The sequence below is a fragment of the Corella eumyota genome, chromosome 2, assembly GCF_963082875.1.
Source record: "Corella eumyota chromosome 2, kaCorEumy4.1, whole genome shotgun sequence".
Classification (NCBI taxonomy): domain Eukaryota; kingdom Metazoa; phylum Chordata; class Ascidiacea; order Phlebobranchia; family Corellidae; genus Corella; species Corella eumyota.
This window is the reverse complement of record NC_137491.1, coordinates 1212994-1238429: the sequence shown is the minus strand read 5'-3', so window position 1 is coordinate 1238429 and position 25436 is coordinate 1212994. Positions and strand designations below refer to the sequence as shown.

General features: G+C 31.7%; 3 protein-coding genes across 3 annotated transcripts; 2 read left to right on the top strand and 1 right to left on the bottom strand.

The window, feature by feature from the left end:
- The first annotated feature begins 264 nt into the window (after window positions 1-264).
- Window positions 265-2423, top strand: LOC145743094 (uncharacterized). Its single transcript, XM_082560978.1, has 6 exons — window positions 265-826; window positions 896-973; window positions 1091-1413; window positions 1578-1795; window positions 1877-1986; window positions 2058-2423. Exons 1-6 carry the CDS (start codon window positions 274-276, stop codon window positions 2276-2278), a joined length of 1503 nt encoding a protein of 500 aa, XP_082417104.1. The 5' UTR covers window positions 265-273; the 3' UTR covers window positions 2279-2423.
- A 2040-nt stretch (window positions 2424-4463) lies between these two features.
- On the bottom strand, window positions 4464-8337 carry LOC145741153 (uncharacterized). Its single transcript, XM_082558680.1, has 3 exons — window positions 7986-8337; window positions 7191-7603; window positions 4464-4967 (listed from the first exon to the last, which is right to left on the bottom strand). Exons 1-3 carry the CDS (start codon window positions 8335-8337, stop codon window positions 4464-4466), a joined length of 1269 nt encoding a protein of 422 aa, XP_082414806.1.
- A 9973-nt stretch (window positions 8338-18310) lies between these two features.
- On the top strand, window positions 18311-24809 carry LOC145741146 (pancreatic triacylglycerol lipase-like). The gene is made up of 11 exons (XM_082558674.1): window positions 18311-18359; window positions 19061-19253; window positions 19463-19568; window positions 20097-20237; window positions 20895-20985; window positions 21695-21888; window positions 22071-22259; window positions 22643-22748; window positions 23057-23174; window positions 24438-24617; window positions 24740-24809. The coding sequence occupies exons 1-11, from the start codon at window positions 18311-18313 to the stop codon at window positions 24807-24809; spliced, it is 1437 nt and encodes a 478-aa protein (XP_082414800.1).
- The last annotated feature ends 627 nt before the right edge of the window (window positions 24810-25436 follow it).

Below are 25436 nucleotides of genomic sequence, written 5' to 3'. Positions count from 1 at the left end.
AGTAGCAAGGGTATATGTGTAGTGACAGTTCTTAAATTTACCTTTTTAGTTATTTAGTTTACGCTAATTTTTTTCATTACTTTTACCATTCTTAAATTGTTGGAATCGTTAACTTAACGTAAATCTTTAGCGTAACGATTATTTAAATTGATTCAAATTGCCCAAAAATATTAATTAATTCATGTTGAAATAAATGAAAATATTAAATTAGTAAATTTTCCAATTTTTTTAGAATTCTAGAATTATAAATTAAGATCAAATATGTCGAAGTTGATGACGCAATCAGCCTACAATCACGAATCCTACTTTCATGACGTCATACCACGTGATAACAACCCTGTTAATGAAAGTGACGTCACAGGATTGACTGAGAATGACATCACGGAAAGGCACGCCACGACGAATTCGGTGGCACATGCCACATACTCGAGTTACATCCCTAACTCGAATGTTTATAATTACTCACATTTTCCTTATACTTACGGTCAAGCAAATTTTATTCAAACTCAATTTAACAACAACAATGCTTATCCTCATATGCTTACACCGCCACCATGCGGGAACGAGAGCGCAAAACAGTGGCCACAGAGGGAGCAAGAGTTCTATCCGAATGCCCACCACAACTCAATGTTAAATTATCAAACAAAGTTACAAAACTTTGAACTAGAGAATCAGAATTTAGGGGAAATTGAGGAAACCACCCCCGATACACCCCCAACCACCCCTGAAGGTGAAACTTTTAAGATCGAAGAAGTGCAAGGCAGTTATGACGTCACAAACACGGAACAATTGAAGGAAGATTCTGCCAATACAGAAGCAGATAAAGGTAAGAATCCGAATAATGAACAAAATTCAAAAATTAAAAAAACAAAAATTTAATTTTTAATTTTTTTAGAAGTTTCGGAACTACTTCCAGAAATTTCCGAAATTCAAAACGAAACCGAAAATATTCATCCTCCAACAATGTTTCAAGGTAAGTTAAACTTCAACAATCGTGACGTCATGTTTTAATAACGTCACAACCTAATGACGTCATTTTATTGTAGTTAATATCGATTCAAACCGCTGTGACGTCATAATTTAATTTTAGAACAAATAGAACAACCGAAAATGACGTCATCGCCGATATCAGCTGACTGTAGTCTCTCGCCAGCCTCATCCGCGGACTTGCAGGTATCCCATATTTACCTCCCTGACAACGCAACATCGCCGCTTAGCAACGACGAAATATCGCCAGCTAGCGGCGAGGAAATCGAAGATAAACAAAGAAAAGAAAAAAAGAAAAGAAACCCCCGGACCGTGTATTCGAACTACCAACTTCAGGAGCTGCATAATTATTTTAAGAATATGCAATATTTAGCGCTGCCTGAACGTGCAAGACTGGCTGCCAATCTTGGTCTAACGCAAACTCAGGTAAGCCTCGAGTTCGAATCCTGTTGAGGGTAAAATTAAAATCATTTTTTTGTAGTGAAAAAATGCTGGATTTAGATAATGAGTGTATTTAGGTTTATTTTTTTGGGTAAATTTTCAATTTTTTTATTTGAATATGAAATTAATTTGAATAACCTTTATTCAAGGTCAAAGTTTGGTTTCAAAATCGTCGCTCAAAAATCAAGAAATTAATTAAATCCGGGGTAGTCAAAGACCTCGACGAAATTGGAGTTCAAAATTTGATCGACAACCAGGCCCCCGAGTATGAGCATGAGGGGGCCGAGATGACTGGAACGAAGCGACCCAGAGACGAAGATACTCGAGCATGGCATCCAGCAAAGATGCACTGCGGGTTTGAAGATGGGTAAGTTAACTTCGTACCCGAGCTTATAAAACATTTTTATCCCCGATTCTAATTTTTTATTGAATTTTTATTTATTTACAGACGTCAACAATTCAACAATCCAGCTCATTATCCACAAACAATAGAGGGGGGAATTCCCTCATTTAATCAAGTCGGTTATCCCGGTTACCAACAATATGCAAATTACCAAGGTAAATTATATTTAAATTAAATAAAAAAAAATTTAAAACAATTACAAAAATTTAAATATAATTTTTTTTAGATCAACGAAATCTTGCCCAAAACCAAGAAAATTACTCTCGTATGACGTCACCACACGACTTTAATGACGTCACACGATACCAAATGCAGCAATTTGACACCACAGTGCCATCTAGCGGCGATGTAACAGACAATAATAATTATTTACCGGAACCAATCTCTTCCGAAATTGAACAAAATCCGAACGAGAATTTTGGATGTTTTAAACAAAATTTTTGGTGATTTTTTTTGTGTTTTTTGATTAATTTTTGCCTTATTGTGTTTTCTTATTGTTTTGTCACATTTGTTGGATTATTTATAGCACAATCATCACCGTTTATTGTTTTATTTTCATGAAATATTTGCCAAAAGTTTTTTTTACACATACACTGTTACGCATAACATTAAAAATTACAATTTTTTTTTAAATTAATTTTTGTACTTGTGTTTTTTTTGTGGTTTTCACAACTATTTCAAATTAGTTCGCTTGGTTAAAATTCAAGATTCTTGTGCTTATGTTGAAATGTAATTTTATATAAAATTGTTTTAAATAAACTAAACAACTAGTTCAAAAATGTTGTCAGAATAAAGAAAACAAACAGATATGTAGCAAGTACAGTAGTCTAATTAACATAACGGTTAAATATTTAATCATCAGACTTAATTAGAATATCGAAAAATTGCCAGATACTATTTAAAAACTGAGTTATTGCCGTTTCTAGTAAAATAAACCTAAGTTTTATATTTATAGTTAAAAGCACCGTTTATAGAACACCAAAAGTACTAAATTAAACCAAAGTACTGTTATTATAACACAAAAAATTATTAATAATGCCAAAAACTTTTTAAAAACTGAGTTAATGCCGTTACAGTTAAAAGCACCGTTTATAGAACACCAAAGTACTAAAGTTAAACCACAGTACTGTTATTATAACATCAACAAAAAGTAAAAACGCAAAAAAGTTTTTTAAAAACTTGATTTAATGCCGTTTCTAATAAAACATAAGTTATCTAATTTTAAAGTTACGAAATCTAAAAATAGAACATATAAAAACTAAAGTATCAAGTGTTTAAAACCAATGTTATATAACATATAATCTTATAATCTTTTTTTTAAGTAATTAAAATTTAACTTAAATCAAAAAAAAAATAAAAATAAAATAAAAAAATTTTGACAAATATTTTCCAAGATTCCCCTGACCTTGACATCGCGTGCCAACCAATCACGTGACCTCAAATCTCAGCCCCTTATTCCGAAACACGACAAATGATTGTGACGTCACGGTGACAATAGCGGGGCGGCGGAGGGTTACGCGCTGCGGAGCAACACTGTAATTTGCACGTTATTAAAATGAGTGTTGGAAATAAACCCGTAATTTAGTGAATCGAGGATTAATCTTGATTTGTGAACAGCTGGGTTCAGGAAGTCACGGAAAAAATATTTGAATTTATTAAATTTTTGTTGGTTTTGCGACAATTTTTTTTTTAATATTTTTGAACATTTTCAAAATTTTGTTGAGAATAAAAAAAAACAAAAAAAAATACTTTTAAAATTCTTTTTACCGTTTTAGGTCAACAATTTAAGTTTTTTTTCAAAATTCTACAAAATATCTTAAAACTTTTTGATAATTTATTTATCTTTTCAAAATATCAACAAATTTTAATTTAATAATTTAAAAAAATTTAAACTAACTAAATATATACCCATAAATGCTTAAAAAAGGACAACTAAAAACAAAATTAATCAACTAAAATACATATTTATATTTATATAATAGTTTTAACAATTAATTCTCATTATTAAAATTAATCTTTACTATTTTAAAATCAAAATTATTTACATTTTTTTATATTACCAATTGTGAATCAAACATTGTTATAATAACAATAGCCAAAACATCAAAGTTATAACAATGGACGTTTGTTTGATACAATTATGACATCACAACTTTATATTAAACTCTAACATTTGACTTAAACACATAATTATTCGACCCTAGGGCGCTTGAAAGCGGCTAAAAACAAGTAATTACATAAATTTCAACAATTTTCAACATTTTTTCACTTTTTTCCCCAAATTAAAATCAATTTCAAGTAATTCACCAACACGCGACCAAATAATTTCACAAATTTTTATTTCGGGCGATTTTATTGAAAAGCGAAACATTTTAAAGCGCGATAACGATACATGACGTCACCAAGATTGCGATATAGAGATTATGACGTCATTAAAATAACAAAATATCGACATTTCTTCTCCTTAATGATTTTGAAACCGAATTTCTTCTCGTACCAAAAATTAACTTTGTTTGGTAATAATGACGTCACAAATAGTATGTATTAATGATGTCACAATTGGTTTGTAATAATGGATTTAATTATGACGTAAGCAATGAATTAAACATTTCCAAATTTTAATCTAAAATTTCTATCTGTTGGCCCAATGTCGAGGCCCTTCTCTTGTTAATCCTGACGTAATATTGTTCCTTTGGTTGATGACGTCACTACCCATGTGGGTCAAGGGTTGTTGGATATGGTCGTTGGGGTCATGACCCGCGGTAAGATGGGGTAAGTGGGGCGTAACGTAGGCGTTGGTTACGTCACCGTAGTTCGAGTTATTCCATCGCGTTTGGTCGTTTGCTATCCCTATGACGTCATTACCAACACTCGATGACGTCATGGCCTCTTGGTGATGGTGGTATCCGTTCAGGGGATTTATTTGTTGCTGGTACCCTTCCACGTCGTTCCACTGCTGGTAACTTTCCCCGTTGATTGATGACGTAATTGGTGACGTCATATCGCCGTTGTGTGACGTGGCAAAAGGGGGAAATCCCATGATGAGGTCGCCACCGCTGGTTGAGTGTTTATGTAGAAGTTGTTGTTTTAATAATTTCTTGTATTTCGATCGACGATTCTGGAACCAGATTTTAACCTGGAAAGATAATTTTAATTAAAAAATTAATTAAATAATAATTAAACAAATCTTGTTGTTTTTATTTTAGTTATTTTGTCATTAATATTGAATTCAAAAAGTTCTGTTTTTTTACGACTTTTAATTTCGACTATTTTTGAATTTTTTAATGAAAACTAAAATTTAAATTTAATTAGAAAAAAATAATTAATAATAATTAACAAATGTTGTTGTATTTATTTTAGACATTTTGTCTCTAAAACTTAATTTACAAATTCTTATTTTTTGAAGTTTTATTTTTAATCTGTTTTTTAAATTTTTTTTATAAAAACTTAAATTTTAATTTTGATTCCATCGCTTAAAATTAATTAAAACCGGGTTATAAGTCACGTGACCACAAAGTAAAAGTTAATAAAACAAGCTTCCAAGGTCACGTGACCTCGCGTTTTGAATTATTCATCAAGAAAAACAGTCGCCAATTTCGTCCGATGCATTTTGCGCAATTTTTATCTCGATATCATCCCCATTAAAATTAATCCACTCTCGATATTAAACGATTATCTAAATTGTTTTACATTATGACGTAATAGAATAAAAAATGTCTTCAAAATTATTTTAATAAACATTAAACGATTCGATTTGTAACCAAATATTAAAAAAAAATTTTTTAAATTATTTCTAAATTTTCCAAATTTCAAATTCTTTTATTTTTTTTTATTTTCGATATTTTTTATTAAATCCACTTTATATTGATTATGTAAAATGGGGTAATTTTGGCGAAATCGTCTTAATAGAAAAATTGCTGCTACTTACTTGTAATAGTCTTCTATACATGAAAATTATTGATTAGGTTTTATAAAAGGTTAACATTATGACATTCTGGTGTTTAGATGTCAGGTTTTAACTCGTAGTTTTAAAGTTTTAGCGTAAAATTTAAAATATTGACTTAAATTTTTAGAATATCGCAAATAAGTTTTAGAATAAATATATTAAAAATAGTTTTTTTTGTGTTTAAAAAATGTTTTCAATTTTTTGTTTATTAGAAAAAAAAATTAAAAGTTAGGAGAATATATATTCAGCATAAAATTCGAAATACTGACTTAAAATATTTAAAATATAGTGAATATTTATTAAGTTTTTAAATAAGTATTATATACCATCTTTGATGTGTTTAAAAATGTTGTTAACTTTCGCGCTTATTTTAGACAAAAAAACATAAAAACTTGTGAAAAATGTTGATATTACTCAAAATTTAAGTTTTATGCGTAAGTTGATAAATTAAGAATGAGAAATTTACTTAAAAAGCGAAAAATATTAAAATATAAGTCAGTATAACTTACAATTGTAATTTTTTTATCTTAGTTTTTAGTCAACTATATTTTTAAAAGTTATTTTCAAGCAAAAAAAAGATTTTTAAATAAAAATCTTTCGGGCGATAAAATTTTTGAGTATTTTTAAAAAGTTTTTAAAAATTTTAAAACAAAATTTTACAGAAAATGAAAAACTTTTTATAAGAATATTTCTACAGGTGCGAAGGGTTTAATACAAGCGATAAAAATCTGGAAATTGTTGGATAATTAGACATTTCATTCATATGGGGATTTATAGCGGATTACATCGTGACATCACCTAACAATAGAAGCAATATGACGTAACAATAAGTTGGAATATGGCAAATTATAAGTTTTATATTTACAAGTTTGGGCAAGTAAAATTTATTTTTGTTTATTTTTACTTTTGTTGAAAAAAATTTTTACAACAGTTTTTTTGAACTTTGAAAGTAAAAAAATAACTTATTTAAAGTATTTGACAACATATAAAGTAATTTTTTAAAAATTGTTTTTATAATTCTTTTTTTGCGATTTTTATACAAAGTCGCCATTTTTTAGAAAACGCAGAATACGTCTGTTCCGATAAACAAGTTTTAAACTTAATTTGCGTTAAAAAACATTACAAAAATTTGTTTTTTCCAACTTATAAAACTATTATCATTTGGTTACAACAAGTTTAAAAATCATTTTCAACTTAATTTTCGACCAAAAACGTAAATTTTGTTTAATTTAAAACAAAATTTTTAACTCTTTTTTGTAGTTAAAACAAAATACGATTCAAAATATTTATTTTTTGTTTAATTGATTAATTAATAATATAAAACTTTTTTCCTTAAACTAAATATTTATATTTTCTAGCCCAATTTTAGGTTTTAAAAATTGCTACAAGCGGGAATCGAACCCAAGCTCTCACCTGCGTTTGTGTTACCCCCAATGACGCAGCCAACTCTGCTCGTTCAGGAAGCGCCAAATACTGGGTCCTCTGAAACCTCCGAACCAACTGCTGAAGTTGAAAGCTCGTGTAAATCGTTCTCGGCTTGCGGGATTTTTTCCCTTTTCCCCCGCCGATATTATCTTCCGTCCCGGGCTCGTCGACACCGACGCCATTTTGGTCTTGCGCGTCATCAGATCGAGCACTGACGTCACTCATGACGTCAGCACCAGCGTATAAATCATCATTAGCTTGCATATTATCCATAACATCATACCGCCGTTTGTCTACGTCACTGATGACGTGTGTATGGCCATTAGATGGCGGGATTGTGTGGTTGTATGAGATTGTTGGAAGTTGGGGGTAACCGGGAATCGAACCGGAAACACTTGGATCTAAAATATTAAAAATTGTAAAATTTAAAATCAAAAAGTTTACAAAAAGTTTGGTAAATGTTTTTTTTTTATTTTTCAAGTTTGCTCTGCATTAATAAACGATCATTCTTAAAAATATTTTGTCGCAGATAAATTTACAAATATAAAGCTTTAGAACGAAGTCTGATAGTGTGGTGAACCGGTCATGGCGTCGGACTACAAGCCAAAAGGTTTCGGGTTCGAGCCGCACCATTGCTACACTATTCGCCCTAAAGCCCGGCGTTCACGGATAGCTTAAACACGTCCCAAACCGCACACCCTTACCCAATAAAATTATGGAAGGATATGGAAACAAAAAGCTTTAGGACAACAAAATAGTTAAAATAACAAAACTTTTATTTACTTTGATAGAAGCTGTGGAGTCGGTGTTGTTGGTTGAATTCCCTTGTTTGCTGATATCCGAACGTCCCGGGTTCGAATCCATACCCAGCCCTTTTCGAATATGGGTCAAACTCACCACTTGTGACGTAACTATGGAATCGATTGTTGTCCGTTAACGGGGGTCGATAGGGGTCGTTACTATGATGATATTGGGGCTCTGTGGGTTCGCGTTTCACAAACCAGGGTTTTTCCCCGGCGGTGATTCCCCCGGCCCCACATGACGTAGGTGAGAGTGATGACGTAGACGGGGTTCGTGACGTAGTTTCGATCTTCGAAGGAATATGGGAGGAGCTTACAGCGGCCGTCGTCGCCATTTGTTTGTGACGTAATAGATTATATTTATTGTGACGTAATAAAATAATTTTCTAATTTAAAACTAATTTAAAGTTTTCGTCTAAATAATAATGTTGAAGCGAATTAACTTAAACTATTTATAACGTCATAATATAATTCTACTTTAAATAAATTCTTTTTTAACTTAAACCTTTTTTAAAACTTTCTAGAATTTTATTTCAGTCTAAAATTCCTTAAAAACTAAACAATTTCTATTCTAAACTTTCAAATTTGTTTTTAATTAAAAACTTTTTAAATTAGATTTAATATTACCAACTAATAATTTTTGTAGAAACTTCTCTGCTCAAAATTATAAAAAAATTTGCACAAATTTGTAACTTTACCCTTGTCCTTGTCGCCTCAAATAATAAGCTAATAATTTGTCCGATTCAAAATCGAAATAACGCGATGTAGCACGGTATCGTATATCTGCCAATTTCGCGATGTGTCTGTTACGTCAGAGTCGCGCGGGGCCTTTTTCGCGACTCGATTTTCGGAAAACTGAAATTCGATTTTGGGTCGCGAAATTTTAGCCCGGATTTGAGAATCAAAAATCGGTGGATTTTGAAATTCGAGATTTTTAATTCCAACAAAAATGAAACTAAATATTCGAGGTCGAATTTAGGGTCTGTTTATTTTTTACTCGTTTATTTATTTTGTTTACATTTTTATCTTAAATAATAATTTTATGTAATAACAACAATAATTTTCATGTTTTTTTTTTGTTTACTATTCATATATAGATTGCAATAATTTTTTAGGCATTTATGTTTTAAAATTTAATTTTTGCAAAATATAAAAAAAACATTTGTTAAAATCAAAAAAATATCTTAAAATTGTAAATTAAAAACTAAATTTTATTTATGTATAAATATTGAATAATTTAAAAGTTTTAAAATATAAATTCGACTTTGCAACTTTTTTCCACTATTCAAATGTTTGTTAATTATATTTTCTTCAATTAATGCAAAAAAATTTAAATAAAAACCTAAATTGTTATTTATTTAACCTTTTATAATTAAATCGTTAAAAAATATTAATTTTAATTTTTAATAATAGAATAACAATGAAATATTTTTATCGGTTTGTTATTCTTTGTTGTATAAACAATAAAAAAAATGTTTTACACTAAATATTAATATTTTATAATCAAGATTTTAAATGTTTTTTTTCGTAATATAATTGCATTAAATCTAAAACATTTTTAAATTTAGTTAAATTTTTGTACTTTTATTTTTTTTAATTATTTAAAACAAAATTTAGAAAACTCAAAATAATTTACAATCGCATTAAATAATAATATGTGAATTGTTTAAAACAAAATCTTTATTACGACATAATGGCTTCTATTGTTTGCTAACAAACACGTGATAGTCTGTGAAAGTATAACCTACCAACACTCGCACATTAAATTTTCATGCGCGCTTTTGCGCATGCGCTCTCTGTAGCGTCATAATATTATTCTGTGACGTCATAAAAAGCGCAAAAATATTTTTAATTTTCTTTGTATTATTAGATTTTAGTAACTTTTAATTATAAATTTTTTTACAAATTTAAACTTAAGATAAAAAATATATATTTTATTTTTTTATGTTTTTTTTTCCTGATTAACTTTATATTAATTTAAAACAATAGATTTCGTATTTTTGTTGAAAAGTATGTGCTGTTGTAACTTGTTTTAAGCTATAAACGCCGGGCTCAAGGGCAAATAATGTGGCATTGGTGCGGCTCGAACCCGAAACCTTTTGGTGTGTTAAAGCTATCTGTAAACGCCGGCCTCAAGGTCGAATAATGTGGCATTGGTGCGGCTCGAACCCGAAACCTTTTGGTGTGTTTAAGCTATCTGTAAACGCAGGGCTCAAGGTCGAATAATGTGGCATTGGTGCGGCTCGAACCCAAAACCTTTTGGTGTGTTTAAGCTAACCGTAAACACCTGGCTTAAGAGCAAATAGTGTGGCATTGGTGCGACTTGAACCTGAAACCTTCCGGCTCGCAGTCCAACAGCATAACAAGTATAACACACTACCGGACTAAAAAGACGATATTGTTTGTTTTGATAATGTTAATTGTTACGTAACTGTGATAGTAACACGTTTTAAAAGTAATTAAATCAAATAAAATGTAAAAATAAAATAAAATTTGATTAAAAACTAACAAAACAAGTATAGCGACCTTAAAATAAAAAATAGTTTTAAGAAAATATTGAAAAATATTTAACACGTGCTGAGAAAACAGTAATTTAGTCACGTGACCCGTATATAAAGTTACATCTTTGAACCTAAAACTTGAAATCAAATCTTTTTAAATTAACGAAACTCAAAGCAGGTATTTAACTTAATCGTTTTAAGCGAAATTCGAAACTCGAATTGTTATTCTGGCGGTCTCCGTTTGGTCACAAAACAAATTATGACGTCACAACCAATTATTTTTACCGGTTTTCAAAACATCAAAGAGCAAAATTTTTAAATTTTAACCAAATATAATTTGATAATTTTAATTCACCCAGAACCGCCCTAGAATTAAATAATTTTAAATTTTCAAAATTTTATTTCAGCTTTTAGGTGTCGTTATCAAAAATAACACAACTATATTCCCAAAATAATTACAATCAAAATCGAAGCTAAGTTTAAGCAAATATGTTCATAAAATAACTACAGAATATTGTTTTTTTTTTTACAATAGATAAATTATATTTTATTTATTCTAGACTTAATTCAAAGCCTGTTGTCGTATTTATTTAAATAACAAATATCTAAAGTTTTAAATTTCTAAAAAGAAATGATTTTTAATTATCTAATTAAGACTACCACAGTGCTAATTGCTAATTTGTTTAATACTGATTCTTTTAAATTTGATTTAAAAAGTTTGTGCTTTTAATTTTAAAACCGATGACGTCAAATAATTAAAGATGACGTCATATTTTCGGATCTACAGGTTTCTGTCTTAACAACAATGTCGTCGCTGTAGTAAAATAATCGTAAAATTTCTGCGTAGACGTAAGCAATAGTGACGTCATACAATAAATGATGACGTCACATGAAAATTTGTGATTTTTTACAATGGTGTAGCTTTCAGGTGGGGATATTTCCCGTGATGTGACCTTATTTTAACCTTTGACCTCGACTTTGAATTTTTTTTGTGCGGGTTCAAATAAAAATCGTGTTCGTCGGGTCGCAAAGGGCGCCACTCAGTGGTTTGTTTAACAGGGTTGTCGCCGCTAGGTGAAACCCAAGACACCGATCTTAAACCGGTAGATGGCGCAGGAGTCGATTTTCTGAGTTTGATTTGGTTTTGGGGAATGAGGTTTAGGTTGGACCAATAATTCGGGTTCGATTCAAAGTTTTTGTGATTTATTTTGTTCTGAGTTTGGTTTGAGTGAGAATCCTTTGTTTAAAACATAAAAAAATAAAATAAACTAAAAATAAAAGAAAATAACTTAAAAAAAATAAACTAAAAATAAAATAAAAAATATTAAAAAATAAAAAAAATAAAAATAATCTAAAAATAAAATAAAAAAATTAGAAAATAGAAAAAATAAAAAATAAATCTTAAATTAAATTTAAATTTTTTTAATAAAAATTTTACCTTTTCACAAACAGATATATTTCCAACACTGCTTGATTTCAATCCTGATTGTCTCTCTTTGTTGACGTCAGAATAAGATGGCGATTTAACTGTAATTATTATGACATTATTAGTGATGCATTCGATGCATGAAATTTACATAAAAAAAAATTTTTCTGCAACATCTTGAGATGTTGTGACGTCTGTTTAAGCTATTTGTAAACGCCAGGCTCAAGGGCAAATGGTGTGGCATTGGTGCGACTTGAACCCGAAACCTTTTGGTGTGTTTAAGCTATCTGTAAACGCCGGGCTCAAGGGCAAATAGTGTGGCATTGGTGTGGCTTGAACCCGAAACCTTTTGGTGTGTTTAAGCTATCAGTAAACACCAGGCTCAAGGGCAAATAGTGTGGTATTGGTGCGACTCAAACCCAAAACCTTTTGATGTGTTTAAGCTATCTGTAAACGCCGGGCTCAAAGGTGAATAGTGTGGCATTGGTGCGGCTCGAACCCGAAACCTTTTGGTGTGTTTAAGCTATCTGTAAACACCAGGCTCATGGGCGAATAGTGTGGCATTAGTGCAGCTCGAACCCGAAACCTTTTGGTGTGTTTAAGCTATCCGTAAACGCCGGGCTCAAGGGCAAATAGTGTGTCATTGGAGCGACTCGAACCCAAAACCTTCTGGTGTTATTAAGCTATCAGTAAAAGCAGGATTTAAGGGCAAATAGTGTGACATTGGTGCGGCTCAAACCCAAAACCTTTTAGTGTGATTAAGCTATCAGTAAACGCCAGGCTCAAGCGCAAATAGTGTAGCAATGGTGCGGCTTGAACCCAAAACCTTTTGGTGTGTTTAAGCTATCTGTAAACACCAGGCTCAAGGGCGAATAGTGTGGCATTGGTGCGACTCGAACCCGAAACCTTTTGGTGTGTTTAAGCTATCTGTAAAAGCTGGGCTTAAGGGCAAATAGTGTGGCATTGGTGCGACTCGAACCCGAAACCTTTTGGTGTGTTTAAGCTATCTGTAAAAGCTGGGCTTAAGGGCAAATAGTGTGGCATTGGTGCGGCTCGAACCCGAAACCTTTTGGTGTGTTTAAGCTATCTGTAAACACCAGGCTCAAGGGCGAATAGTGTGGCATTGGTGCGACTCGAACCCGAAACCTTTTGGTGTGTTTAAGCTATCTGTAAAAGCTGGGCTTAAGGGCAAATAGTGTGGCATTGGTGCGACTCGAACCCGAAACCTTTTGGTGTGTTTAAGCTATCTGTAAAAGCTGGGCTTAAGGGCAAATAGTGTGGCATTGGTGCGGCTCGAACCCGAAACCTTTTGGTGTGTTTAAGCCATCACTAAACACCAGGCTTAAGGGCAAATAGTGTGGCATTGGTGAGGCTCGAACCCGAAACTTTTTCGTGTGTTTAAGCTATCTGTAAAATCCGGAATCAAAGACAAATAGTGTGGCATTGGTGCGACTCGAACCCGAAACCTCTCGGCTAATTGTTGGTGCGACTCGAACCCGAAACCTCGCAGTAATGCCATGGCTGTTATATTACACTTAGGTACCAAACAAATATTTAAACCTTAATATTTTACCAGAGCTCTCTTTCGCCCACGTGCGGTTGTTGTCGATGACGTTCCACTTGACAGAGTTTGTCGAACTAGCGTCCGAAGAAGATCTCGATGTCGATGGTGTCGAAGAATTTAACTAAAGCAAGATTATGACGTCATATTATATGGCTACGACATTAACGTAGTACTTTATATATGTAATGACATCATAATAATGTTCTTTTACGTCATACTTTTTACCTCTGGTGAAAAAATTTGTTTTCTTGGTTTTGAAAGATCATAAACCGATGTTCGACGTAATCCATTATGACGTAGTTGCTCCCCATTGTTCCGCAGCGTTTCTTCGTTATTGTGACGTAACAATTCATTTTGTTTTTGTTGTCTCAAAAAATTCTCTGGTAAATTTTTATTGTTTTTTCTTCTAGTTTGTTTGTTGTAGATCGGTTTGTAACTTTGATTATGACGTGTCTGTGTCACCTAAACACATAATTATTACGTCATCAACTAACTTATTGTTTTTTTTATTGTGACGTCATACCTCGTTTAAAACTCCCTGGATCCTAAATTCTCCAAATTCTTCGTCAGTTTCACCGACGCTGACGTCACTGTCTACGTCATTATTTCGATCGTGACGTAATTTTTTCTGATGCAAAAATTTTTCCGGTGATTTTCTGGAAGTGATATTTTGATTGACAGGTTGAGGTTGATGGACAGGCGACGTCATAGTTTGATTTTTGTTAACTAATTGATTAACACCTAATTAAAAATAAAAAAATTAAAAAAAACGTTTTTTTTAATTAAAAAAGAACAATTACTTTTCTCTATGACGTCATCAGTTTCAAGTTCCAGTTTAAAAAGTTGTTGAAGGATGACGTCAACGTCATGGTCTGACGGGCGCTGAAAGAAAGGTTTTTGAATTTGTTTTTGGTTGTCGTGGGAACCGATGACGTAACTTGTATCCAACCTAAACAAAAATTGCAACACATAAAAAAATGACGTCATAAATTCAAAAAAATGTTATTATTACGTCATACTTGTTAATAAGTCCGAGGTTTGTAAATAAATCTTTCTGTAGAGGAATCTCGTTGCTCAGCTCTCTTACGACATCTAGCGCCAGTGTCGAAACCTCCACGAACGATCGGGTCGTGTCAATTTGACCTCTGACCTGTTGCAGCTTAGTCGTGTACTGTGACGTAACAATTTTTCTGAATGACGTTTCTTGTTTTCTTAAAGCGACTGCGATCTGAAAAAAAATTTCGATTTAAAAAAAAATATTTGTTGGGTAATTTATGGGGACTTACCCGAAACAGTAACTCTTTAGACGTCTTTTTAATGACGTCATCGTGACGTTTCATCTCATCCTCCAAACTGAGTTCTTGTTTTTTTAAATTCTCGATCAGTTCGTTGAATTGACTTCCTGCAACATAAAGAAGTAATTATATTGTGACGTCATAGCAAAAGAAAATGCCAACAAAGCTTTTAATAGTGACGTCACAACCGCATTTTTCACTACGTCTTAATCGACCACCAAAGTAATAAAACAGTAGAAAAGTCGAACCTATGACATCATAAACATGATCAATTACATCACAACATTTGTGACGTCACAACAAACGTGTACAATAACACAAGTGACGCCATACTTACCTTTAGCTTGTAGCATGTCGTTGCAACCGTTGAGCGCGGATTTAATCTGGGGAGCAAAGTTTTCCAACTTCCTGGCTCTGTGCTGCCGATGGTGGCGGTGTAAGCACGTGACACAACTCAGTTCGTCACAACTCTCGCACAAATATTCCGCCACGGCGTCTGTATTGTGACATCATAGTTAAAATATTTATTAAAAATACAAATGACTTCACAGAAAATGCAACCACAATAATGACTTTTAACCATGGCTACAACTATGACGTCATCAATTAATCATTATTACAATTATGTTGAAACAAACTAAACCAAGTTACAATTATGTCGTCCTCAATTTATCGAAGTTACATTTATGACGTATTCATGTCACTGCACTACCAATACGACGTCATCAACTTTAAATGCCTATATTTGTGACGTAACTATGTCACCATAGTTACAATTATGACGTCATAAACTTACCATGATTGTTCTTGCATTGTTTCTTTTCCTTTAAACTTGGATCCCGAAAAAACTTGAGCAAACCACAAACGTCCGCAACTTTGTGGTGATTTTCAGCAAAACCGAAAACTTGATCGTGTTGAGCACGACAGTCTGCGCACAAGACCTTTGCGCAACTTGTACAAACGCTGACGTCAGTGTGTTCGTGGCGGGATTCGCACACAAAACAATACATCTTTGTGACGTAACAATTTGATTTTTAAAATATTTTTATAAACAATCTGAAAAACAATTAAAATGATAATTAATTATAAAAAGAGTTAAAATTTAAAAAAATCAATTACAAAATTATCAAATTAGGATAACTTCAAATTATTTAATTTTATCTTAAAAGTTTTTGTTAAATAACTTTAAAAACTCGATTTTTCTAATTCTTTCTAAATTAAACCAATTTTTTATTTTGAAAATAAAATCTATAACTTCAAATCACTTCGTTTCAAGTTTCTAATTCTAAATCTTCAACTTTTTAAACTTCTTTTAATTTAAATTTTCTTTGAATTAAATTTCAATTGAATTTTAAATAAATTTGAAATCCGAAAATTTCGAACAAAACAATTGCCCGCCTTCTTATTTAATAAACCTTCTGTTACCGAACAATAAGTTTTCATTGTTCATTATTTGCTCATAATCATCTTGTTTAAAAAGTTTATTTTAAAGTTTTAAAAAATATTTTTAATAAAAATTAAAAAAATATTTTAATGATTTTTAGTTAATAATAATTAAATAATTTTTTATACAATGCTATGACGTAATAATCAGCTATTAAATGAAGAAATAAATTAAAATATTGCTGGTAGCAAACAAACAAAAATGACGTCAGAAATAAAGAGTTTTTCAGCAAACAAACACCCATTTATGATGTCATAACAGAAAACCTTTAGTCAACAAAAACTTCCGTTTGAAATGGTGTTACCAAATTACGCAATTTCCTGTTTTTTAACTTAAAAACTGCAAAAATTAAAAAAAATTAATAAATTGCAAAAATTAAAAACAATTAAAAAAATATTTTAAACAATATTTACTGATTTGTTGTTTAATTAATTGCATTTAATTGATATTTAACAAATAAAAAGTTGTAAATTTGACAGAAAAATAAATTATTTATAATTCCATTGAAGTAAACTTTATATAACTTAAATCTAAACTTATTTGATCCAGAAAAAAAATCGAAAAAACAAATTTCAATTTAAATTAAAAAAAAAAATTTTAAAAACAGAAGTTCTTATATCCGGGATTATAAAAACATATTTTTGGTGACATCAAAGCTATTTATTATATGACGTCACAATTGTGCATTGTGTCCGAGTTGACAGAAGGCGAGGGCAAATATTGCGGTCTTGGAACTCAAATATGACGTCATAATGAGCAAATAGTAGCGGTTATCACTTGACAGACAATAATATTTATAGAACCACGTGAAACAAGATCACGTGACTAAGCAGAATTACTAGAATGTGACGTCATCAATTCAAGTTATTTTTAATTAAAGCTTTTTTAAATTGAAGTAAACTCAAGAATGTTTTAAACCTTATTTTCGAAAAAATGTTTTATTAAATTGTTGACCAGTTTTTTTTGTTTTTTTTTGTATATATGTTTATCCTCCATGTGGAAAAGTCGAATGCGCGACTTAAACATAGAGTAACATCAGTTACTCCGACCCAGTCTCGAGTTGTCTGTGGCAGTTTGGGATATTATAGATTATAATTGCACGGTAATTATGCAGCTGATTAAGTGCTGGCTCAGCAGGAGTTTATAGCGCCTTACTCAAGGGCGCTACAGCATGAGATCAGTGGGGATTGAACCCACGACCTCGTGTGTGGTGTAGCAAGTGTTCTTACCATTACACCACGCTGCCGGTTAACTTGGGTCTACTAAAAAAAACTAAATAAATAAAATAAAAAATTGAAAAAAAATTGAAAAGTGAAAAAAATATATATTTAAAAATTCTTAAACTAAATATGAACTTCAATAACCTTTACCCTAATAAAGGTCAATTGTTTTATCATAATTGTAGACATTGTTTATTTTAAGTTAATTATAGTCATGTGAAAATGATCAGCTGTTGAGCCTAACTTCTAAGACTTTAAATTTAATATTAATATAATGTGTAAGCTAAGATAAAATTTAAAAAGTTAAAATTTAGAAAAATGTACAGTTAAATAGCGAATAATTAAAAGCTGATTAAAAAAAAGAATGTTAAAATAATAAAAATTTAAAAAATATTTTTTTTTGTGTAGTTGATTTATAAGTTAAAACACTGTTTAAAATTTAAAAAATGATAGTTAACGAATGGTTGCCTGTGATATTACCACAAGCAGTGTAGTGTAGTGGTAAGAACACTTGCTACACCACTATGAGGTCGTGAGTTCAAATCCCACTGATCTCATGCCGTAGCGCCTTTGAGTAAGGCGCTATAAACGGTATGAACTCCTGCTGAGCCAGCATTTGATCAGCAGCTTAATTATCGAGCAATTATAATCTATAATATCCCAAACTGCCACTGGCAACTCGAGACTGGGTCGGGGTAGCTGATGTTACTTTATGTTTAAGTCGCGCATTCGACTTTCCCACATCGAGGATAAAGATATATACAAAAAAAAGTTAAAGAAAAAAAAAAAAACTAAATAAAATTCAAACAATAATTAAATTTTAATTGTTTTTTCGCAGATTCAAATTAAAATTTCAAAATGAAATTTCAAATCATTTTGTTTTCTGTCTTTGCTTTAACTTGTAATGGTAAGAATGTTTGTTTATATTTATATTGTGACGTTAAAAACCCCTAGTGACGTCACTCCGAACTGCTTCACTGCTGTATTTAGTTGTTTTGTTTGAGTAACCCCAGTTTAGTTTAAAAATGTGTTATAGACAAATACCAGCACAAAGAGATTTCGGGTTCGAGCCGCATCTATGCCACACTATTCACCCTTAAACTTGGTGTTTACAGATAGTTTAAACACACCAAAAGGTTTTGGGTTCAAACCGCACCAATGCCACACTTTTTTCCTTTAAGCCCGGCGTTTACAGATAGCTTAAAGACACAAAAAGGTTTTGGGTTCAAACCGCACCAATGCCACACTTTTTTCCTTTAAGCCCGGCGTTTACAGATAGCTTAAAGACACAAAAAGGTTTCGGGTTTAAGCCGCACCAATGCCACACTATTTGCTCTTGAGCCCGGTGTTTACAGACAGCTCAAACACTCCAAAAGGTTTCGGGTTCGAGCCGCACCAATGCCACACTTTTTGCCTTTAAGCCCGGCGTTTACAGACACTTCAAACACACCAAAAGGTTTCGGGTTCGAATCGCACTAGTGCCACATTTTTTGCCCTTGAGCCCGGCATTAACAGATAGCTTAAACACGCCACAACATTACTAAAATATAAAAACTTTTTACTTTAAAATTATAAACAAATAATCAAGAAATCCCAACTTTATTACAGCTGCAAAAGAAGCTGATATCTGCTACCCGAACCTGGGTTGTTTCACCAGTGATTACCCATGGGGTGGCACCCCGGAGAGACCACTAGAGTACGTCCCAGAGCACCCATCCACGATCAAAACAAGATTTTATCTTGACACCAGATATCAGCTCGATGTTGAAGTTTACAACACAGATGCCAACAAATTGTTACAGTAAGTGACGTCATAATTGTTGAAATATAACGTCGTAGTTAAACGCCTACAACTTGTTCTAAAAGTGACGTCATAGTTATTTAAGAGTGACGCTATAATTAAACCTCTATAGGTTGTTGTTTAGTGACGTCATAGTTGTTTAAGTGTAACGTCACTGTGAAATTGTTTATGACGTCATAATAATGCATTAAAATAAAGTTTTAACGCAGTCAAACGAGCTTCGATCCAACGAAGAATACGAAATGGATAATTCACGGTTATGTACAAAATGGTGACGTCAACTGGATGAACTACATCTCCGACGAATTTTTAATCGTGAGTTTATAGTGTGAGAAAGACGATGTTAAATTAATTGAATAACTCTAGGTTGAAAGCTGTACAAGCTTAAATTTTCAAGTTATCTCTGGATAACGTTTTATAAACTATTAAAAAGGGCGTTAGTGCGACTCGAACCTAAGATCCTTGGGCCCGAAATTGCCTAATACCAGTTAAAAACCGTCGCTTTATTCCATATAATCTTATGGGGATAGGTATTGTTATTTTTATTGGGTAAGGGTGTGCTGTTGTGACGTGTTTAAGCTATTCATAAACACCGGGCTCCAGGGTGAATAGTGTGGCATTGGTGCGGCTCGAACCCGAAACCTTTTGATGTGTTTGAGCTATCTATAAACGTAGGGCTCAAGGACGAATAGTGTGGCATTGGTGCAGTTCAAACCTAAGAACTTTTGGCTTGCAATTCGCTGCCATGGTCGGTATACCAAACTATTGAACCCAAAAATGCCTCCAAGTAAATAAATAACAACTCTCTAGCGCGATCTGACGGGTTTTGTAAATTTAATTTAGTTGGAGGATTGCAACGTAATAAGAGTTGGTTGGTTCGCTGGTTCACTTGATGTTAATTATGCAAGAAGTGCAACGAATATTCAAGTTGTAGCTGCTGAGATCGGATATTTCATGGAGGAAATTGCTCTTGGTTCATTTTTGGTGAATATTTTTATGTCTTGTAGAATAAATGGTGTTTAATATAACAATTTACCGGCAGCGTGGTGTAGTGGTAAGAACACTTGCTACACCACACATGAGGCTGTGGGTACAATCCCCACTGGTCTCATGCTGTGGCGCCCTTAAGTAAGGCGCTATTAACGGTATAAACTCCGCTGAGCCATCACCTAATTAGCAGCTTAATTATCGGACAATTATAACCTATAATACCTATGTTTAGGTCGCGCATTCCACATCGAGGATAAAGATATATACAAAAAAAATGGTGTTTAATATAACAATTAAATATCTATATATGATGAAGCTTAGTAGACTAAATGTATAAGTCCACTGTATAAATCTACAAAATAAAAAAACTGTAGTTTGTGGTGCACAGGTAAATTATCATGGGCAAATATTAGTTAAGAATTGTCACGATATCACAACAATTAAAATGCCAACCATATAGCGAGCTATCGCCTAGTTAAATAAAAGAAAAAGAAAAATGTATTAAATTCATAATTTAGATTAGAAATATTTTTACAAAGCAGTTTCAAAATACGAAAAAAAATCTTAATAAGCCTTTAATTTATTTAATTTTCACAGTTTAAAAATAATACATTTGCAACAAAAATTTTAATATTAGTTTTTCTTTAACAGAGCGTGGGAGAAAATTATTGTATTGGACACTCTCTAGGTGCGCACGCATGCAGTTATATTAACTACAGGTATCCAGTGGAGAGAATTACTGGTTTGTTTGTTTCTACTTGAGTTTAACTTGTGTTGTTGTCATTTTAATGCTACTTACATTATTGGTAATAGGATTTATTTTATATTATTTTGTTGTTAAATTATTAAACCTGTTAAGGTTGGGTTTTACCACTTTATGTGATTTCTGTTTTCTTTTAAAATTCCGTCTCTCCTTTTTTGCTTTCTTTATTTTTAAGTTTCGCCGTTTTCTAGTTTTTATAAATGTCAGGTCCCTCCATTTTTTAATTTCATAATTATGCATTTCTTTGTCTTTCTGTTTCTTTTTTTTTTTGATTCTTTAATTCTCTATTTCTTGCATTCGCCTTTTTTTCAACTATTTTCATTTTCCAGTTTCTCTATTTATATTTCTTTATTTTCCAATTTTTTTTTTTGCAGTTTCTTTATTTTTCAGTCCCTTTATTTTAATTTCTTTATTTTCCAGTTTCCTCATTTTCCGATCCATTTATTTTGTATTTTTCTCATTTTTTAATTCCTCCATATTAATTCCTTTATTTTCCATTCCTACATTTTCCATTTCTTTATTTTCCATTCTTCCATTTTTCGGTTCTTTCATTTTCCATTCCTTCATTTTTCATTCTTACATTTTCGTCATTTATTTCCCATTTCTTCAACATTAGATTTAAGAAAATAACAATTAATTAGTTCGACAGAAAATGTTGTTTTTTAAAAATATTGATTCCTGATTTAAGGGCTGGACCCCGCCGGACCCTACTTCGAAGGAACCCCGACCGTGGTTCGATTGGATGCCTCCGACGCCCCCTTTGTTGACGTCATACACAGTGACGCAGATAAAATAAAGAACTTGGGGATGGGGACCAATCAGATTAGCGGACATATCGATTTCTGGCCAAACAATGGAAAAGAACAACCCGGATGTGATCAGGTAAATACCCCGGATGTTGTGGGGTAAATATCCCGGATGTAATAAAATAAATATCCCGGATGTAATTTTTTTTTACAAATTTTTAACAAAATTTAAAAAAAAAAAAAAAGGAACAGAAATCTTCTTAAAATTTTAACAACAGGTAAATTTTTATCAAAAATGTAACAAACTTTATATTCTAGAACGCGTTATCTACGATTGTCGGAATCGATGGAATAGTGGAAGGTTCCCGAAACTTTGTCGCGTGCAATCATATGCGAGCGACTGGTTTCTTCGTCGAGTCGATTCGGTCAAATTGTGGATTTTCAAGCAACCCTTGTACCAGTTACCAAGCTTATTTGGATGGAGATTGTAACCAATGTCCAAATGGGGTAGGTTCTTAATAGGGGCGATATAAAAGCTTGAGTTTTTAATTGTTTAAAACAATTAAAAAACAACCGGCAGCGTGGTGTAATGGTCAGAACACTTTCTACACTACATGAGATCCTGGGTTTAATCTTCAGTGATCTCATGCTGTAGCGCCCTTGAGTAAGGCGCTATAAACCGTATGAACTCCTGCTGAGCCAGCACTTAATCAGCAGTATAATTATCGGGCAATTATAATCCATAAAATCCAAAACTGCCAAAGGCAACTCGAAACTGGGTCGGAGTAACTGATGTTACTTTATGTTTAAGTCTTGCATTTGACTTTCCCACATCGAGGATAAATAAGTTCATAAAATCACCAAATTTAATAAATCTTTTTTTCAACCAGGTTTGTTCATCCATGGGTTACCAGAGCATTTTTACGAAGGATATCATCGCCAACTCTGGCCAAGTCAACTACTATCTCAAAACCTCGACTTTCAGCCCTTATTGCTGTAAGTATATCTCGGGTTCAATTCCCGACTCAGATAAACTTTATTGTGTGTATTATTGTGACGTCATAACAAAAATAGCTGTATTCTGACTTTTAGATAATTTTGTTGCAAATTTGGGTCGCATTGTGGGCTTATATTGACGTCACTACACACACGTCGTTAAAAATGACGTCTCTATCACGTAATTACAGTGACGTCACTTAAAACATGGCCTAGTTATAATATCTCCGCTTTAAACAATAAATTGCTGGTATGACGTAATAATAAAACCACGTGGTAATAAGGACGTCACAACCTTGTTTCCATAGTAACGATGACGTACGTTGATGTGCAGTTGGGGATACAAAGTGATGGAATAAAGGGAGTTTTGTATTTGGCATTGTATGGAGACAACGAACAATCGACCGAACTCGTTCCCTTGTTTGAGTGAGTTTTAAATTATTTGGGATAAATATTTTTTAACTTTTTTTGTTAAATTAGATTTTATTATTTTTCTGCAACACACTTACGCCCCTTTTAACCCCCTTAGGAAATTTTACTTACCCACCTTTTTCATTTAATTAATAAAATTTTAACTTTATTAATTTTTTTCGGTTTATAAAACATTTAAATAACAATAAAAACGATTTTTAATTTTATATAAAAATACTTTAAATTTATTAGTTTTAATATTTAGCAAAAATATCCGAAACAAATAAATCAAATAACAACCACATCCTATGACGTCATAGTCAAGTATTGAGGCCGACAATAAACCATTGTTATAATAACAATATCCGAACAATATTAAGCAATTGTTTGCAAACAAGCGACCCAATATGCAATAACAAAAACAATTTTGTTTACATAAAATTAAACAAAAATAAAGTCATGTTAATAATATATAGAAACTTATATTTTTTAAATGTTTTTTTTTAAATAAATCACTGTATTAAATTTAATTTAAATCGTAGACTTCTTTTAAAAATATAAAACCTTTACTGAAGATAAAAATTAATCCAAACAAGAAATATTTTAATTTTAGTGAAATTTTTTAAAATATTATCTAAGCGATTAAATCACAGAATTACAAAAAAACTTACAAAATTTCGATGTCAAAAAATATTTAAATTATAAAATATTTAAAAAAAATTTTTTTTTATTTTCATTTTTGGCAATATTTTTAAGTTTAATTTGCCCCTGAAATATAATACGATCTCTATATGTAAGTATGTAAGTAATACATTCTTTACCTTAGCTCACAAATAAACTAAACCTTTTTCTTTTGAGAAAAAAGTGATTAAATTATAAAACAAATAAATAGAACATAATTTATTTTAACGTCATCAGTTTTTTTTATGTTATGTCCTTCTTTTTTGGAAAAATAAAAAACATTTAAGGGTTAACTTTAAAATTATAAAAATATAAAATAAATTTTTATAAGTTTAATGTAAAGTTTTAGCTTAAATAGAACCCTATGTTTATATATAAAGAAAAAATTAAAATCTTAATAAAACCTTAAAAATTCTAAAAAAATAATAAAACAATTTTTGTGAATAAAAATAATACTTAAAGCAAAATAAAATTTTAAATCTAGCGACTTTTAACCCATTTATTGTAACAAAACCCTATATTTACATTCACAGAAATACTACAGTCTTAATTTAACTTTAAAGTTTCCTAAAAAATGTTTTTTTTCTTAATTTCCAGCGAGGACCAAGAGTACGACTTGAGACCGGGAAATATTTATTCGTACGCGGGACATTTCACCGAAATCCCCGCCAACTTTTACTACGTCAAGTTCTTATGGGACCAACTCGAGTACACGCTCTACACTCAATACATGACGATCGACCACGTCAAAATATGGATGAACGACGGACAAGAAGTGTAAGTGACGTCACTAGTTATTATTTTTATGACGTCATAATCGTTAAAATTTTTTTTTTGCTTGTTTTAATTTTGACGTCACTATCATAAAACAAACTTGTGACTTTATAATTGTTTTGTAGATATTACTTCTGTGACAACCAAAGCGTTCTAATGAAAGAAACGACTCGTTACGTTCTCACCAGATGCTGATTAACTACGTCATCAAATATGACGTCACAATAAAATAAAAATTTAAATAAAAATTTGTTTTATTTTTTAAATAGGAAAATGCAAAACAAATTTCAACAGCCTTATTTAGTTAACAATAGGGTTTTTATGACGTCACAATAAAAACTAAAGTTCGAATTTAACGCTTGAGCAAATTTGATTGCGTCTGTGACGTCACAGTGCAGGAAGTGAGCTCGCGCAATCAGGAAACGTGTAAGTCACGTGATTTCACACAATCGCGTTTTTCATGCGTGCGAGTCAACTTATTGTGACGTCATAATTTAGCAACAAAGGACGTTGTAATATACCGATACAAGTTTCTGTAAATATTTCGAAATTTCGATTTCGTAATTGTGAGTCAGAATTTCTGGAAATTCAGCAAAGAAAAGAATCCAAAAAAGCAGGTTTCATGACATTATTGCGTCATAATCATCAACAAACACGTGTAAGTTAATAAAACTAGAATAGAATGAAGTTTTGAGTTTATATTAGTCGTATAAAGGTTTTACAGAGCTATACAGGAACACAAGTTGGTTTTTATAAGTTAGAATATTGCCAAAATATTTATATAAGTTAAGGATAGCAATGCTAGGTTAAAGTATTGATTTT